The sequence below is a fragment of the Oreochromis aureus genome, linkage group 22 (assembly GCF_013358895.1).
Source record: "Oreochromis aureus strain Israel breed Guangdong linkage group 22, ZZ_aureus, whole genome shotgun sequence".
Lineage (NCBI taxonomy): Eukaryota > Metazoa > Chordata > Actinopteri > Cichliformes > Cichlidae > Oreochromis > Oreochromis aureus.
In genome coordinates this window covers 6,797,802-6,815,997 of record NC_052962.1, presented here as the reverse complement: position 1 = coordinate 6,815,997, position 18,196 = coordinate 6,797,802, and the positions used below count along the sequence as shown (strand labels likewise).

Below are 18,196 nucleotides of genomic sequence, written 5' to 3'. Positions count from 1 at the left end.
AATACAGCAGCTGCAAGATGCATTATTTTTTGCTTTCTACAGTTTTCTCCATTTACAGTGATTACGTACATTTATAAATAAATATGTAAATAAAGAAATAATATATAAATAAAACCCATTTTCTAACTTTATTATTTTCTATGGGGAAAGTGGAGTCAGTTATAATAGACTGTGATAAACAAAATAGATGTCATTAAATATTCATACTTACTAAATGGTAAATATAACTCAGTGTTTCCAAAATGCTGTATCAACCAATACCCAGGTGTGTTATTGGATTGTAGTATTATTATTATTTTATTAATTATATTATTGCCACATACAACAGAGAAGATTGGCTTGAATTATGATAATGACATGTCAAAGCCAACCACAACATTGGCATTATGACTGGGTAGCATTAGCTGTTTATAACCAACAGCCTGTGTTGTTTACATTTTTTGAATAAAATTTTCAAGCAAAGACATAACTTTTCCTTCATTTTGAGTACAGTGAAGATTTAAGATTGGCTGTGCTTTGGGGACCATTAGTGCTTCATAGATGAGTCATTGCCATCCCATAAAGCTGGAGTGGCAAAACAGATAAAGCCTGTATAAAAAAAACAAACCCAGCATACTGCTGTTGTTCTTCTCTGACCTCTGGCCAAGATGTCAGCAGATTAATTAGTCCTATGCACGCACACTCTAGTTGCCATGGTGTCAAAGTGTGCACAAAGGTTGACGCTGTGGTAACTAGCTAAGCAATTTACTGATGACAGCCTATTGATAAAGGACCACATGCTCAAGGCTAATGTCTTTAGAGGATTTATTGAAGTCCCCCTGCAAAGGACTGCAGACTCCTTATCAAACCCACAGGGTGACTTGTTGTCCCCGTGCTATGACAGTTTGATCTGTGTGAAAGCACACAGAGGCACTTACTAACTGATAAAGAACTGTCAGCTCTATCTTTTGTGGTGTTCATCAAACCAGCAGCCTCTAAAATGAAAAAGAATGTTTTGAGTTAGCAGGTGATCAAACTGTCTGTTTTATGAAATTCTTATATGCAAAGAAATTTTACCTATAAATGCTCCACAATGTTCAACAGCTAGTCTCTAACTGTTTCAGTGGGCCGTTTACCAGCTTGGTGTAGAACGACATTCTGGAACTTTTTTCTCTGTAAATTGTTGCTCTGGGAAAATAAATAAATAAATGCTGTGGCAGTGTTGAGAGTAAAACAGTAAACTGAACCTGAAGACTTTTAGCTACTGCTGATTTAAGGTTACCATTCACTCATAAAAGCATGATGTTGCTATTAGCCAGGGTGTGAGGCTCACACAGCAACACTGTCTGTCGCAATGACAGCAAATAAAAACTCAAGGTAATACCAAATCAGCAAATGACAATTACATTTTTGTGCTGAGTGATCAAATCATAGAGCAGCAGCATTGGTATCCAACAGCTGATACAGAGACCTCGGGCTTAAAGGCCAACAGAGTGGGTTCCTGTGATTATTGTGGGTTTCACTATAGACAGTATAAAAGTTGGATGTGTTAACATCACTACAAAAATGGAGTAAATCTGCATTTTGTTATGGGCACCAGAGGGCAATAACTGTCCTTTCATAGTGCCATATGTGAAAGATATATAGAAATGCCTGCTTATGTCTGCTTTCTTCTGTCAGAGACAATTCAGCAAATCAAGAACTCAGTTAACTGCAACATTAAGCATTCAGACATACTGAATATTGTATAAATTAAATGACTTTGCACTCTTAATCTCAATTCTGTGCAGTCATGATCAAAAGAATGTGTGATAATAATGTGGTTTTCTGGAAGACTGAAAAAGATGATTTTTTTTTTAACTTATCATAGCAACAATAACATCATCTTCTGCTGAGAAGATAACTCAATGTGGAATAAGTATGTTTCTCTTTTTGAAAGGGACTTAAAAGAGAGTGCATGTTCCTCCCATATTGGCTTCTCTTCATTTGCTCCCTGTTAAATTAAAATTAAAATCCTTCTCCTCACATACAAAGTCTTGAATAATCAGGTCCCATCTTACCTTAAAGACCTCATAGTACTGTATCACCCCAATATGGGAGACACACTTTCTACTTTTATGATGTCTACGCATATAGTTTGGGCTTGATCAGGTGACCTTGAATCATCCCTTAGTTACTTTGCAAAAGGCCTAGGCTTCCCATGATGCAGCATGTTGAGTTTTTCTTCTTCACTCACCCTTTTTACTTCAATTCAGTTCAATTCAATTTGATTTATATAGCTCTAAATCACAACAACAGTCGCCTCTATGTGTTTATAAACCTCTCTCCATTTAATCATTAGTTATTATTAATCTTTTCCACAGCATCTTCGTCTTCCTCGAATAACTCCAACCAGTCATAGCAGATGCCGCCCCTCCCTGAGCCAGGTTCTGCTGGAGGTTTTTCTTTCCCACTTTCGCCAAGTGCTTGTTCATTGCGGACTGTCTGATCATTGGGGTTTATTTTACAGTATAATGTACCTTGAGGTGACTGTTGCTGTGATTTTGCACGTTATAAATAAAAAAAAAAGAATTGAACTGAACTGAATGTCCACAAGAGGTCTCTGTAGACCTTGAATTGGAATCCACAGTTCGCAGCTTACAGGGTTACTAATAGTATGGCACAAAGATTGCAAAACTAGCAACAGTTACAGAGCAAAAAATAGTCAAAAGCAATGTTCCCTCTAAGCTGCGCACGTACGTGCGAAATTGCGCACTGCTGGCACGGTCTCTGCGCACAGAAAATCTGTGTTGCGCACAAAAAAATTAACCTGAATTGAAATTAAAATTAATACTTTAACAATTCTGTTTTGCAGTGTTAGTCAGTAAGTGACTGGCTGCTCCTGTATGGGATTAGAACGATGCCACCTTATCCTATGGGATAAGCCAATAATGCGATTTACATTCGTATATACGCAGCTAATCAACGTCGCTGACAGGCTATGACAGCGTCCTTATGTGCCGACACCGGTGTTTTAGCTGGCAAAGCGGCGTGGCTGATGTGGAGTGAAGCCACGTTAATGACAACGTGTACAACCACTGGAGATGTGAGCAGGACAGACGGAACAATTGACCAGGGCCGGCCCGTGGCATAGGCCGTATAGGCAAATGCTAAGGGCGCCGTCCATCAGGGGGCGCCACGCCAGTGCCACAAATGTTGAAAAAAAAAAAAAAAAGAAGTTGGTACTATTATTTCTAAATACAAAAAATAATCCCACGTTAATTAAAATGCAAAGTAAAGCTTATTTAATAGAAATATTATTTGTTACAACATTACCCCCCCCCGCACGGTGCGCCCCCTCCCTTCCCGTATCATGGTTCCTTTTGGACGTCACCACATCAAAAAATCAACACAAGATGTCAAAACGGCCAAAACTGTCAGGTGCCCAGGGAAGAAAAAAGAGAAAAGAAGAGGAGGAGAAACGAGAAAAAGACAGAGGTAGGTAACGTTAGCCTACATGAAATTATTTGTCTGAATGTGATAGTAACCTAAATTTTTAGCATTAAGCTAATGTTACATGATTCGCTAATTGCTAATCAATAAATAGCTAGTTAACTGTTTTAACGTCAGTTAATATTGTGGAGGGGCTAAATTGTTATGGAAAATAATAATGTAACGTTAGGTAATTACAGTACTCCCACCTTTCCCACCATTCCTCATTTGTATTCATCTTTTAAGCAGGTGTTTTTGTTTACATTGTTATTGCCTTCTGGTTAGCTAACGTTTACCCTGCAGGTAATAGTCACTATTCCACCCTTGTATATATTATAGTTGTAAGCCTAGTTGTTAAAGTGCACATCATTAATGTTAATTAAGCAATATCACATGAGAGGGAATGCTGTTTTTAATATGAGCACTGCTGTGATTCGGTCAAAGATAATCATAACATAACATTCTCATATGATATTATACAGTTACTTTGCATTCTGCTATTCAGCATTTCACTGTAATGATGACAATAAATTGAATCTAATCTCATTTGCATATCAGTTAACATCATACATATATCTCTTTGGTTTTTCATTTATATTATATCATTTCATTTTATTCCTGGAATCATATGTTTTATTATTAGACTTTAATACTCAGTGGTGTCACATACTCCTCTCTTCAGATGCACTGTTGAAGTTTCTAAATCCCACCCTGGGCCATCTACCACATCTACCGCTGCTGCCTCCACTTCAGCAGCACAACCCACCAGTGATGCAGCATCAGCAGCACAACCCAGCCATGATGCAGCAGCATCAAGCGGTCTTCCTGTTGCCTCCACCTCAGCAGCACAACCCACCAGTTTTGCAGCAGCATCAAGCGGTGTTCCTGTTGCCTCCACCTCAGCAGCACAACAAGTTTGGAGTACTCCTCAATTTCCACAACTTACAAAAAGAAGAGCTGCTACAGCAGTGCCAAACACTGAGTACTACTCTGACCCATGACAGCCAGCCGGACATTAATGGCAAAAACTTGCAATGGAAATGCAGAATTTCCCACCATTGCCATCAAAGAACATGACAAACATGGAACTCTTGACCTTCCTGCATGAGAAGAAGCTGGCAGAAATTTACCCCAACATGTGGGTTGCTCTGAGAATCTTTGCCACTCTTCCTGTTACAGTGGCTGCTGCTGAAAGAAGCTTCTCTAAGCTCAAACTCATTAAAACCTACCTGAGATCTACTATGATGCAAGAACGTCTCAGTGGACTTTCCATCATAAGCATAAATCATGTGGTCTCAAATCAGTTGTCATATGATGATGTTGTAGATGACTTTGCTGCAAGAAAGACTAGGAGAGTAAGGCTGTAGCAGGTGATGTGAGGTTGATGAGGGGGTGGTGTACAGTAATTTGTAAGTCATTCTAGTTAAAGTCATACTGGTTTATTTAATATCTTGTTTTGTGCAGTGCCTTATTTATATTGTATTTTTAATTTATTTTATCCAACTTGTTGACACGTTTTATTGTGTTTATGTATGTAAAATTTATTGTATTTCATATATTCATTTTTATTTTTGTATTCATTTATTTATTCATATATTTTTTATCTTGTTAATTATTCTGATTGTGAATTTGCTTTCTTTAAGTAAAAAAAAAAGGTCAAAGACAAAGCTATTCGGTTTCTTGTGAGTACATACACTACACTGCCGATGTAGGGGGGCGCCACCTAAAATCTTGCCTAGGGCGCCAGATTGGTTAGGGCCGGGCCTGCAATTGACGAAAAAAGTGTGGACTTTATACCAGTTTTTAAATTGTGTTGATAGGCCACGTAAAACCAGAGTTGTGATTAAAAAAAAATATGCAATGTTTGGTTTTCTTCCTGAATACTATCGTTGTTTATATTTACTGCGGAATAAACGGTCAAAACTGCATTTTATAAGAAAAAAGGCTCGAAAGCACTCTCCGCCTGTGAGCAAAAACAAACTCCACCCCCCTCTCCCTTTCCTATTCGTCCAAAAAAGTACCATGTCGACCAATCAAAAAATGATATGGCAACGTGGCATCTAGGTGTTAAGAAACGGGGGGAAGTTTTAGGAGTGACGGCGGTGCTTTGATATGTGAGAGATTTGAGACGTTTAGCGCAAATCTTGTGTAGTTAGTGTGTAGTTAGTTGTAGTGTAGTCAATAGTTTTGTTGTGTGTGTCAGAACAATGAGGCGGCTGCTGAATGTTACAGGGTTTTACAGGAGCGATACATCTCCTGTTGTCAGGCCTGCAGGTATCAGGCTGTTCTCCTTTATCTCATAGTGGACAGAAATTATTTTTTGGAGTGGCACAAATAATTTGTGTGGCATCAAATTTGATGCAGAACAGCTGATTGTTCTGTAAATAGTTTGAAATGTTTATTTAAAAACGCCTTGGCTGCATTTTAAAAAAAATTAGCTGCAAAAATCTTTGTTGTTTGCCAAACTGAGTTACTTTTTTGAAGAAGTAACTATATAATTAATTGCCCAGCATTGGTCATTATATACTATATTTTGCAGACAGAGTTACAGGACTCTCTCCCAGACCACAGACTCATAATACAAATCAGAGCTTTTCTTAAAAAAAAAAAAAAGAAAGAAAGAAAGTTGTGTTTTCAAAATTGGAGTTCAAGTTATTTTTACTTCCAATAGTGTTAACATACTACACAGGTCAATGACTAGATTTTTTTTTACATTTTCATTGTAAGTGGGCTAAAGCAGTTAATTAAAAGTAGTCTAACATAAATGTAAATGCTGTAATTTGATTATTTTAATAAACCATGTAACTTGGATGGATTAGATGCTGGCATGACCACAGTGCACACGTCTGATGTCGCTCACAGTGGTCCAAGGGATCGCTCAGGGAGTTTGTGTGTTCGCTCAGACACGTGAAAAAATTAGAGGGAACATTGGTCAAAACAATAGTTCTTTGAATTTTTAATACATCTGGGTAGAATTATTGGAGGACAGTATGTGTGCTCCAATTAAACTAATACTTAAAGTGATCTTACTAATATAATATCAGGGGTACAGTAAATATTCTTTCTTAATGAGAGATATATTCTCAACATTTGAAACCACTTGTGACCATGATCATGCTAATTAAACTTGCAAAGGAAATAACATCTACAGACTCATTGAGGCATAACTCAGTCAAAAGAAACTGCATTACATCTGAGACGCTCTGCAACCACTTTATTAGGAATACCAAGAGTGTGTGCTGAGCATGGCCAGTGATGCAGAGGTCCTTTGGGTCTGCTTGATCATTGTGTTTATACCTCCCAAGTCAGAGCAGGGACATTTGTGCACTATAAGTCACACTAGGCAAAATAATGTGACCGTGTGGTGGACCACTAGAGGGCTCCACTCACACCCAGTGTTGAGGAAGTGTGTTGCTGAGTTTTGTGGCGCAAAGTGTTCAGTTGATTACTCTAGAGTAATAAGACTTTCAGTCTTACGGAAGTGTGAAACAGCCCTCGACTTTGACCTCAGTCCTGATGGGTTCAGTCATTTCAGCTCAGATTGAATAAAACATCATCCATTTTATAAAATTTTGTTATTGTAAGTGTCAGAAAGGAGGATTATCCGGGGTATGTTTGTTGACTAATGACTTGTGATTTGATAAATCGTTTGCCAGGGAGCCTGCAATAAGATGCTACTGTGTTACACCTGGTTTCGAAACACCAAGATGGGGACAGTGAAAATGCTGAGCTTGAGCCGTCAGATCAACATTTCACCAAGCAATGGGTGGCTGCGTTCCTCGATTTATATAATCTGTGGTCCAAATATAGGAACATTGCTCATATTGTATTGAGTTATTTGGTACTGATGTGTTCAATGTTTAGCAAAATGTTGTATTGCAAGCATTCAAATTTCTGTACTTTTTGACAAGGTTAGAATATCCATAGAAAGAACAACCTGCCCAATATTGTGTCGGTGACCCTTTTGCTGTTGAAAGACCCCTGACCCGTCAAGGCATGGACTCCACTACACCCATGAAGCAGTGCTGAGTGGGTGCTGTGATATCTAGCAACAGATCCTTAAAGCCCAGTAAGTTGAAGGGTGGGACCTCCATGGAGCAGCCTTGTTTGTCCAGTTCATCCCCAGGTCTCTACTGGGTTGAGATTTTGGAGTCTAAGTCAGCACCTCAGACTCACTGTTGTGTTCCTCAAACCATTCCAGAACCATTTTTGCTCTGTGGCAAGGTGCATTATCCTGCTGAAGGGAATACCGTTTCCATGAGGGTGTACACGGTCTGCAACAATACCCAAGTAGGTGGTACATATCAAAGCATCATCAACATGGATGGCAGCACCCAAGGTTTCCCAGCAGAACATTGCTCAAAGCACCACATCCACTGTTGGCTTGCCTTCTTCCCATAGTGTATCCTGGTCCACGTTTTCCATTGGCAAGGGATACACGTGGACCCGGCCGTCCACTTACAAGAAAACATGATTAATCAGACCAGGGCACCTTCTTCATTGCTCCGTGGTCCAGTTCTGATGTAAACGTGCCCAATGTTGGTGCTTTCGGTGTTGACAGGTCTGCAGCTCCATACACAACAAACTGTGATGTCACGCAGCTGGGCCCATGTCAAACTCACTGAAATCATTCGCTCATTTTTCCTGTTTCTAGCACGTCACTTCACTTCCTCCCTAATATATCCCGCCCACTAACAGGTGCCATGATGAAGAGAAAATCAGTGTAATTCACTTCACCTGTCATAATGTTATGTCTGATCGGTGTATTCTGTGTACATGAAAACATGTTACTGTTAAGTAGGATATACTGCGGTTTTTGTTAGAAACAAGAGATTTTTACTGTGTCGGTTCATCCTGACAATCACTCAGTACTTCTACTGTAGAATAGAGCCGCTCCTGTGACTGTCCATTTATTACAAACTGCTATCACAGGTGTTATCACAGGTTAGAGACAAATAATTGTGTTTGCTCAAAGAGACATCAGTTGGACTTTTCTAAAGACAGATCCACTACTTGGAAGGAAGAAAATATTCCAATCATGGCTTAACTGTCTGTTGTCTTTAGGCTCAGATGGTGGTGATTTATTTATACCACATCTTTATAACACTGCCCTCATCTGGCCATTTTAAAAGGCTATATCTCTCCCATTCACACATTTCTGCTTTCTTTGCATCCATTTCACCAGCAGACAGAGGCATGAAGAGACTTAAATAATCCCACTGGACTGCATGAAAAATCACATTTTATTTTCTGAGCGGATTGTACAGTTATTCAGTGTTGTTGCAAAACAGTTTAATGGTCTCTGTATCAAAAAAGTACCATTACTACTAGGAGATAATATTTGAAATACTTTAGAATTAAAACATGTCAGCGTTGCATGTCAGTAGTTTACAATACAAAGTAAATCAAATCTACATAATTGATCTATACAATAGCAGCCACCTATGGCATATACAAAGTACCATAAAACAGCCAGGAAAATAAAAATATGTACATTTTCATGCTGTGAATAATTCAGTTATAAACAGTTTAATTAGAGGTTCAAAAACTTTATAGTTTTCTATATACCTGATTAAGGAACATAAGGTGCCTTATTAGAAAATGATCTAGGGATACGTCCCATGAGAATCAACTACATGATCAGCAAAGTACAGTAAAATGCACACGTTAGGATATTATGTGTCACTGTCAGTAAGTATCAGTATGTTGTTGATTCAAACAAAGCGACAACTCAGTTGTAAAGAAGTCTTTCACATTTTGTCTGAGCCTTTCATTAGTTTAGGTGTTTGATGATTTCAGTAGTGAGGCAGGTGCTGTGTGGCACCTTTAGGTACACTCAAATAAACAGTTTTTAAACTAGTCAGTTTAGTGGTACCATCAACAGTGCTAATATGAACTGCTTTGTGTGCACAGTCTTTCTGTGCTGGTAGAAAGGGAGAATATATTCATGAAGGCAGGTAAAGGCATCAGGCAGAGATTTACCCCCTTCAAGGTCAGTCTCTGAGTCCCCAATACAATGGGGATGTTTGCACGTAGCGCTCGCCCTTTTTAGTGTTGGCACCGTGCGCCTCCAACATGGATGCACCGACAAACTCCTCCTTTCCTGAATTCCACAGTGTCAGATCTGCCTTAGACCTCACTGTGGGTGTGGCTCCTTAAGTCCTGGTTCCATTTAGTGACGCCATCTTCAGCAGGTTAGCAGGCATGGATTTAAAAAAGATATACATACATAAAATGGACCAAAGGGGACCACATATTCAGTTCGCAGTGAGAAGGGGGAGGTGGGGGTTTGTACCGCCTCGTTCCCCCCAGTTTAAGTGCTTTACTGTTCGGCACGGAGAACTAAGGCCGATGAAACCTGAAGGAAAGAGAGAGGAAAAGTCAAGAGGTCAGTCTAGACGCTACACTCAAAAATAGCAAATAGCATATAAAGAATTGATGATGTGCTGAATAAAGCTGAAAAACAGCTGGGATGAATGTTTAATGAGAGCTGTATATGAGCCTCACCGGGTATAGATCCTGCTCTCTTCGTGGACCTCCATCTCTGAACTCTTGAATTCGTTGAGCTCCTTGCGGATAGCAGCCTGAGAAGAGGAGGAGACATGAAAGAGAGAGCGCTTCAGTGGGAACGGCTTTTATCCGTTTACAGTAGAGCACAGGAGAAGAAAGGCAGCAACGGATCAAAGCTTCATGTATTTTGACGATTCCTCAACTCTTAATGCTCCACAAACAACACACACTCACACACTTACTCACTTGTCCCTTTGGAACAAACTCAATCTGTATTTGATATCATGCCATATTCCAGTTTCCCCTCTCTCTAAGATGCATTTTTTTCTGTTCCTACACATCTAATGAGCTTCACTTGACTCGGTAATTCACCTGGTAAATCTAAACCCAGCCATTATGCAGTACCTGTGCTACATTCCAGGGATCCGTCTTTGATACCAAATCTGCTTGGAATGCAAATCCTCTCAGAGTGGACCAAAGTAAAATGCTGTTATAAACGTGCAATGTTTAAGCTACCCCACTGCTAAGAAGCTCCAAACCACAGGAGGCCTGTAACGATAAAGGTAGGCATCAAATGCGTTAGAAGGTGAAGTCTCTCACCTTATCAGCAGGTGTTAGCTTCGTCCACGGCTTGTCTGCTCTGCGATCGTAGTCCTCAGCGTGGGTAGATTCGACGTACTCATGGAAACGCAGGATCTTCCTGGCCTGGAGCTCAGCCACTGTGGGTCTCTGAGATAGCTGATGGCAGAGTGGACAAGGCTGCTGTCAGTTTCTTGTTCACAACAACAGCAGCAACAAAAACAAGCTGTCACATTAAAAGTAAAGTCACTTTATTGTATCCTAACCTTTCTGGTGAGCCTCCGTTTGATCTCGCTTCTCTCCAGCCGTCGGTCCACTTCGTTCTTGGCTGGGGGGAGGAGAGTACATTCCATGAGAGAGGGAAACGCTACAGATAGATTTCACCTGAGCTGCTGTCGGCACGCTGCCCTCACTGGAATCTTTAATCACTGCCTGGCTCTGCACAAGGCACTGCATTGTTTTTAGCACGCTGAGGAGCATCTGTTCTGTAGAGTCATTTGAGGACAAGCGAGCTGCAGCGGGGAAGAATGAATCCTGGAAAACTTGCTGACAGATTCTGAGAAGTATTAAACCTGGAATCCCACTCAGCATCACAGTGATGCTGCATCAGTGATCTACCACAGTCAATCTGCTCCTCGTGGTTTTGAACTTTTCGTTCTTGTGTTTTATCATGTAAGCAATGGTTTATTATTTCAGAAACTTGGGTTATATATTTGGTAATTGAGTCAGAAAATATAGAAGTGTTGAAATACTTGAGAGTAGTGGCTGACCTCAGTTTGTCCATCAGAGGGCACAACCACCACAGGCTTGGGCCTGTACTAAGTTCACTAGACTCCAGGCATCATTCCCCTCTCTGGGTTCATTTAAGCTAACAGTGGTGATCAGGACAAGCAGTCACACGGAGGTATGAACTCTCAAAGTTAACCCAGGGTTTCCCCTGCACGTTCACGTGAACCCGTGGTGTTGGCAGCATCTGACCAATCTTTCACGGACCCTATGGCTCGTTTTCCACAGGAAAGGATTCCTGTGAGTGCTGCAGCTCACCAACATAAGAGTGAGTGACTCCAGATAACAAAACGATACCCTAGGAATGCTGAAGTCGCTTCATAGTACAGGCCTCTGATCCGAGCAGAGTGGAAACAAGTATTTACTTGTAAACTCGACAATAAAAGCAGATTGTTTTCAAACTACTGTATCATCTTATCATAGTTAAGGACTCATAAATATCTCAGTTTGTTTCGTGTGTAATTTTAAATCAACAAATATCAGGATGTATGCTGGTTACAGAACATTGGTTTTCCAGCACCGGCAGTTGAAAGTCCATCGCTTTGATTTCAGGTTAATGGTTAAAAGGAATAACGCACTGTGTACAGCTTCTGGAATTCTGCTGTGCAGCTATACTGCACACGTTTCAGTTACTTCACTATTGCATGTGATTTTTCTCCCACCGCACAGATTCTGGATAACGAGGACAGATTGTATTAAATTCTTAACAAAGAGTGGGGATTTGTACACAGTCCTTGGTAAGCTTGTTCAAATTTGTACTGCAGCCCAGAGATTCAGGAACTAGACAGGAGAAGGCATCAACCACAGAATGATGGGCTAATAACATACAGGACAACAATGCTCTATCTACAGATTTTCATCTGAACTGAACGCAAAATGTTGTTTTTGTGAAGTGAACATAAATACAAATCAGAATTTAATTTATTTCCATCACATGTGGCAGCAACCTGAGCTCCTTAACAAGTTCAGTATCTGCTGTGAGGCCTGAATTTGAATACCTCCAACAGTCTCTTAACTACAGCAAAGCAGCAGCACTGATAGAGCTGCCTGGTGACTGACCATGAGACAGATGGACTTGTTATAGTAAATGTAGTGGCTGTGACTCATTAATCACACGTGTTCGCTGCCATGTCTGGAAGGTAATGAGTAATTTAGACTCAACATCGATATGGACACCAAGCAGACGCGCCGAGTTGAAGAGCCTAAAGGAACATTGGATAAATAACTGATTCAGGCTCTCTAATGTGCACTGGTGTATTTATTCAAATCACACGCAAACTTGTAATGAAGTGCCCTCAGACCCAATAATGTACAAACTGCTGTGTGTTTAGTGACACTCGTGGCGCCTGAGGCAAAAAGGAAAAAACATTTTACAAATGAGTGAATGACTAATGCTCTCTATTGATTTCAAAGATGAGAAAATAGAAAGTGGGCTTCTTAACATTACAGCGCAGATGAATGAGATGCAAGTAAACACACAGCTGAATGGAGACGTGAAGGATGGAGAGAGCAATAAACGGAGGAATAGGCTCACCTGGAAGGATGTTCCTCTGCTCCAGCTCTTTTGCTGTGGGTCTCTGACTCAGCCGCCTGAGGGAAGACAATATTTCAGACGGAGCATATTTTTCTTTGCCTTCATTAGATAAATAGTGAAGAGTAGACAGGAAAGTGAGAGGGTGTGTTTTGAAGAAGAAAGTGAAGTGCTGCAGATATCGATCTCAGTCTACTTTTTTGGGTTTGCTGCATGTTAATGTGAAGCAACTGAAAAATAAAACTATTCAGGCCATATTTTTTCCCAAAACTGTCCTAACTTTACTCTCGGTGCCTAAAAACCTTTTATCCTTTACCGTGTCAGTGTGGTCCCGATCTTGTTCCTCACTTCCTCCCACTGCTCCTTATTGTTCCAGCTCATGCTATCATTGTTATCCTGATTCTCCTTCTCTCGCTCCAGTTTCAGCGCCAGCGTGTCCTTCCTCTTCACTCGACTCGCCAGCCCACCTGTTACACACAACGGACATGTTTATACATCCAACAACACCACCAACATGCCTACACCTGAATCATCTTTACGCAGCTTAACATGGACATTTCAAAGAAGCTAATAAAGACCCAGTGTTTAAAGCTAAAGTTAGTAAGAGCTCAGAGCCAGTATCCTCGGTGTGAGAAGCAAAAGGATCAAAGCAGTTTCAAGGAAAATTATGGAGACCAGTTTCCACAAAAAGATAAAAGGATCCATTTCCAATTATCTGGTGAATTTATAAACATGCTGGAAATTTCTGCGAGCAACAGATCATTTTTTCAGTTTTTATAATTAATCATATTTTTTTATTGTCAAAGTGATATTATTTTTTTTATATTCTGTCATTCAAAGTTCTTAGAAAGAAAATCAGAATAGACAAAACTATGATTTCCCCCCAAACAAAGAAAGACAAAAGAAATCGGAGGAATCTGAATCAGTGAAGAAAACTGTTATTGGTCCATCTGTACTGTAAGACATGAAGAAAAATCCAGTAACTTCTTCGTGTTTCCTCAAATACAGTCAAGGTTGAAGCTGTGTCTTCAGAGGAAAGCAAAATTCCTTCTGCTTAAATTAATTTAAATTGTCAGCCTGTCAAAGCAGCAGAGACACCTCAGCACATCTGACAACTAGAAATATGGACTAATGAGTAAGAATGTGGGAATTTTGGTTATAATTGTAGCTTATTTTTTTTAAAAAAGAGGAAAGAAAATAACTGGATGGTAACTGTGTGTGGTTAAAACAGTGGATAGATGGAGAAGCCGTGGAAAATTTATTCAGAATTCAAGGAAACATCTAACCAGATTTAATAGCTGGTTTGACCTTAATGAGATCATCATTAGTTTTAAAGCAGGAAACTGTGCCAGTGTGCTGAGTTGGAACGCAGAGTGAAAGCAAAGCAGCCAATCACTGCTCCGTGTATGTAAAAAGTCCTTGAAGACCACTAGAATAAACGCTGTGCAAAGCAAAGCATTCAGAAGAGAATATTAAAGGAAAAAAAAGACAGACTTTGCTTCATGTACACTTTCTTCTTGCCAAGTAATTTATGATTTTTCAAAGTCTTGATGTCTTTAGAATTGTTGTTGCCCATAGAAAGTAAAAATAATGAACAGCCCTTTAGACCTCTGGCAGGTGGTGTACATAAAAAGAAGACAGACAAATCTACAAAGTGAGAAAATTTTTTCCAAAAGAACAGAGAGCATCATGAGGAAAGAAACTGGCAGATCGTCTGTGAAGGTTCTCAGTCAACCAGGTCATCGTAGTTAAAGGAGCTTGCAAAGAAAAGCGTCTGGACTTCTTTAAGTTGCTTGAAGACGTTTCACCTCTCATCCGAGAAGCTTCTTCAGTTCTAAGGTCAAATGGCCGAGTCTCCCAGATTTGAACCCAGTGGGAGTATCCCCCCAAAGAGGGACAAAGGACCCCCTGGTGATCCTCTAATCACATGAGCCAAGGTGTGAAAGCGGGTGTGGGACCTAATCAGCCAGGGTTTCGGGTGAGCTCATTGTGAAACCTGGCCCCACCTTGTCATGAGAATTCCTGAGGTCAGATGGCCCAGGATGTGAGTGGGGGCAACATAGAAGAGCCACCTCCACAGGACAAGACTCAGCAGTTCATCTGCATCTTAAGGATAAAGGTCACTCTTTCGAGGATGCCAACGTTCACATTCTGGCCAGAGAGGACAGATGGTTTGAAAGAGGAGTGAAAGAAGCCATCTATGTCCACTGTGAGCGACCATCTTTGAACAGAGGCGGGGGTTTACGACACCAACTGTCTGCCATCTATAATCCAGTTTTGAGATCCCTTCCCAGACGCCTTAACGCCCACTCACATCCTGGGCCATCTGACCTCAGGAATTCGCATGACAAGGTGGGGCCAGGTTTCACAATGAGCTCACCCGAAACCCTGGCTGATTAGGTCCCACACCCGCTTTCACACCTTGGCTCATGTGATTAGAGGATCATCAGGGGGTCCTTTGTCCCTCTTTGGGGGGATACTCCCACTGGGTTTAAATCTGGGACTCTCGGCCATTTGACCTTAGAACTGAAGCAGCTTCTCGGATGAGAGGTGAAACATCTTCAAGCAACTTAAAGAAGTCCAGACGCTTTTCTTTGCAAGCTCCTTTGAAACTGGCAGATCGATTCTTGACAGTCTTATGTAAATTAAGAGATCCACAGTCTATCATCATTTTGAATGTTTTCAGTTATTATGCTTGAGGAACATTGAAACCATAAACCTGTCAGCTTTAAGATGTCATAGTGCTTTAGGAAGTATGGCCCATTACACTGATCAAAACATACACAGGGATATTTTAAGTATTACATATCAAATTTCTTGCTTATATCGAAAACAACAATTTCCTGAAATGAGAGACACTAAGTTGGCTGTGAGCTGAGGTGAAAACTATTTTCTATTCATCTTAATGCACTTAAAGATAAGTGGGATTTTTAAATGTCACTTGACAAGTGGAACTTACTTGGAGGACCTTCCTCGTCTTCATCACTTTCTTCGTCTTCTCTGTACAGGATGGGGCCGTCTGAGTCTGACTCCTCCTCGCTGTCTCCAGGGCCTCCACCCTCAGGGATGACAGACACTCTGGGGTCTCCAATCAATCCTTTCCTGCTGCGGGGCTCCAGCTCCGACTGGTAGGACGGCTTAGGAGTAAGTTTGCGCATCTCTTCTTCAATGTCAAAGTCATCGTCTTCTGGCCTGTGAAGGAACACAGCAGCTGTTAAACAGCTATAAAGCTGCTGTGTCACAAATCTGCACACTGCATTTGGAAACAACTGGGTGGGGCGCTATTATGAAATATTCGCAGTGAATTTGAAAACTACTTTTGTTTGAAATGCCCATCCCTGGTGCGCAGCTGAGGCAATAAAACAGAGGTTGTTTGCCTCCATCAAACAACCTCTGTTTGTACCAATTTGTATAGAAGACTCAAAGGTGTTTCATTTTGATATAACAGTTTAGCCACACACTATGTTTGCAGCAGCTCATTCAAACTTTGAATAGTTTTTCTATTATTATGATGTGGGTTAAGCACATTATCCCACATTATCCCACATTTTCTATGAGTCTGTTGTGGCCAGTGCGATCCTCTATGCTGTTGCATGCTGGGGGAGCAGGCTGAGGGTTGCAGATGCCAACAGACTCGATAAACTGATTCGTAAGGCCAGTAATGTTGTGGGGATGGAGCTGGACTCCCTCAAGGTGGTGTCGGAGAGGCGGATGCTGTCCAAGATAAAGACAATGTTGGATAACACCTCCCACCCACTCCATGACATGCTGGTCAGTCACAGGAGCACGTTCAGTGAAAGACTGAAAGTACCGAAAAGCACCACTGAACGACACAGGAAATCATTCCTGCCTGTGGCCATCTCCCTGTACAACTCATCCACTTAACACACTGTTTACTGCAACAGCTACACCCTTCTTGCACGTTCTTTTTCAGCTATTTATTAATAAGTGACTTTTATGTATATATATGCCTGTATATATTGTGCTATTCTTAGTTAGTGTATTGTCTGTCTCTGTTAATGTTTGTTTATAATGGAGCACTGTAACAAAAAATAATTTCCCCTAGGGATCAATAAAGTATTCTGATTCTGATCCTGATCAAACTATTCTGTCATGAAGCTATGTTTCCAAAATAAAGCCAAATTTGATTTGTTATGCATCTGCACATTCAAATAGATAACTAAAAATAAAAAAACAACAACAAATGCTCCTGTGCCTACCCAGTGTTAGTCACTATATAATGTGAAGCATATAGAGCACTTACAGCCTAAGAGGTTCGATGGTGACGGGGAGAGAGCGCCGTGAGTTACCCCCCACTTCTGTGGGGATCTCTGGTGGCATCTCAAACAGCAGTGAGTGGGCTCTCTGGGAACTGTCTGGGTTTGGCTGAGGTGGACCGGGACTGGCCAGAGCCCTAGAGATGCGAACATGTAGAGGGAGGAGTGGAGGCTGGCTGGGTGGCTCAGTGGTTGGGCTCGGGGGATTAATTTGCGTCGTGGGGATGGGACCTGAGGAGGGGAGGCTGGGTGGCTGGAGAGACTGAACCCTGGGGGGAGATGGAGGTATGTGGGAGGGCGGTAACAGGGTAGGCACAGTGGAGGTCTCAGGAACTGCTCCATTTGTCTTCTCCTCTGTGTCATTTCCTTTCAGGACAGCAGGGGGCACCAGAGCGGGGGCAGGGGAGGGCTCAGCGGTGGGAGACTCTGGGGTCTGACTGGGAGGAGAAGGATCCACAGAAAGGTGCTTGATGACAGGGGTTGTCCTCTTTGGTGGGATTGGTGGAGAGCGTTTGGTTGGTGCCGGGACAAGACCTATACCAGAGCCAGCCTGTGAAAGCTCTGCTGTTAAAAAGAGAATCAACAACAAGTCAGTACCTGTTATACAGCATGATGATAACATATACAACCTATAGTGATCAGGTGAAGATGCACATTCCATCTGTAAATGACTAAGGTTAGTTTTATTAACAAAAATGCACAAAAATGCAAATCTGTCACTTTTAGTGAGGGAGAGAAGATGTTCCTGTTAATGCAGAGCTGGCTGCTGAGTCAGTGGAGGGTAACACACAGGTATTAGCTGTATCAGCAGTCTTTTAATAAACATTCCAGTGTGATGAACACGCTTAGTGCATTTTGGCACATAAAATGCCTATCAAATTTCCATGCAGAGCTTTTTTGCCATTGGTTAGCTGAGCTAAAAACAGCTCCAACTGCTAGAGAAACACATGCGATGGAGGTCTGGGGTTAAATGAAGGTGAGGTATTCCCTGCTGTATGAAGTTTGTGGCTCTATTCCACCTCTCTCCAGGTTTACTACAACAGACCGGGATTGTGGCGCCCCT

The 18,196-nt window shown here is 41.2% G+C and overlaps 1 protein-coding gene across 7 annotated transcripts in view; it reads right to left on the bottom strand.

The window, feature by feature from the left end:
- Positions 1-8,675: 8,675 nt before the first annotated feature.
- Positions 8,676-18,196, bottom strand: part of phactr4a (phosphatase and actin regulator 4a) — a 34,231-nt gene continuing 24,710 nt past the window's right edge. For 5 of the 7 annotated variants that reach the window (XM_039605236.1, XM_039605237.1, XM_039605235.1 and 2 more), the window contains 8 exons: positions 17,121-17,697; positions 15,816-16,048; positions 13,173-13,323; positions 12,860-12,915; positions 10,806-10,867; positions 10,561-10,698; positions 9,958-10,034; positions 8,676-9,808 (listed from right to left, as the gene is read on the bottom strand). In XM_039605236.1, coding sequence (XP_039461170.1) covers positions 9,793-9,808; positions 9,958-10,034; positions 10,561-10,698; positions 10,806-10,867; positions 12,860-12,915; positions 13,173-13,323; positions 15,816-16,048; positions 17,121-17,697 — 1,310 coding nt within the window. In that variant the 3' untranslated portion in view covers positions 8,676-9,792. The remainder of the gene's footprint in view (positions 9,809-9,957; positions 10,035-10,560; positions 10,699-10,805; positions 10,868-12,859; positions 12,916-13,172; positions 13,324-15,815; positions 16,049-17,120; positions 17,698-18,196) is intronic. The other 2 variants (XM_039605234.1, XM_031741730.2) reach the window with 1 other exon arrangement.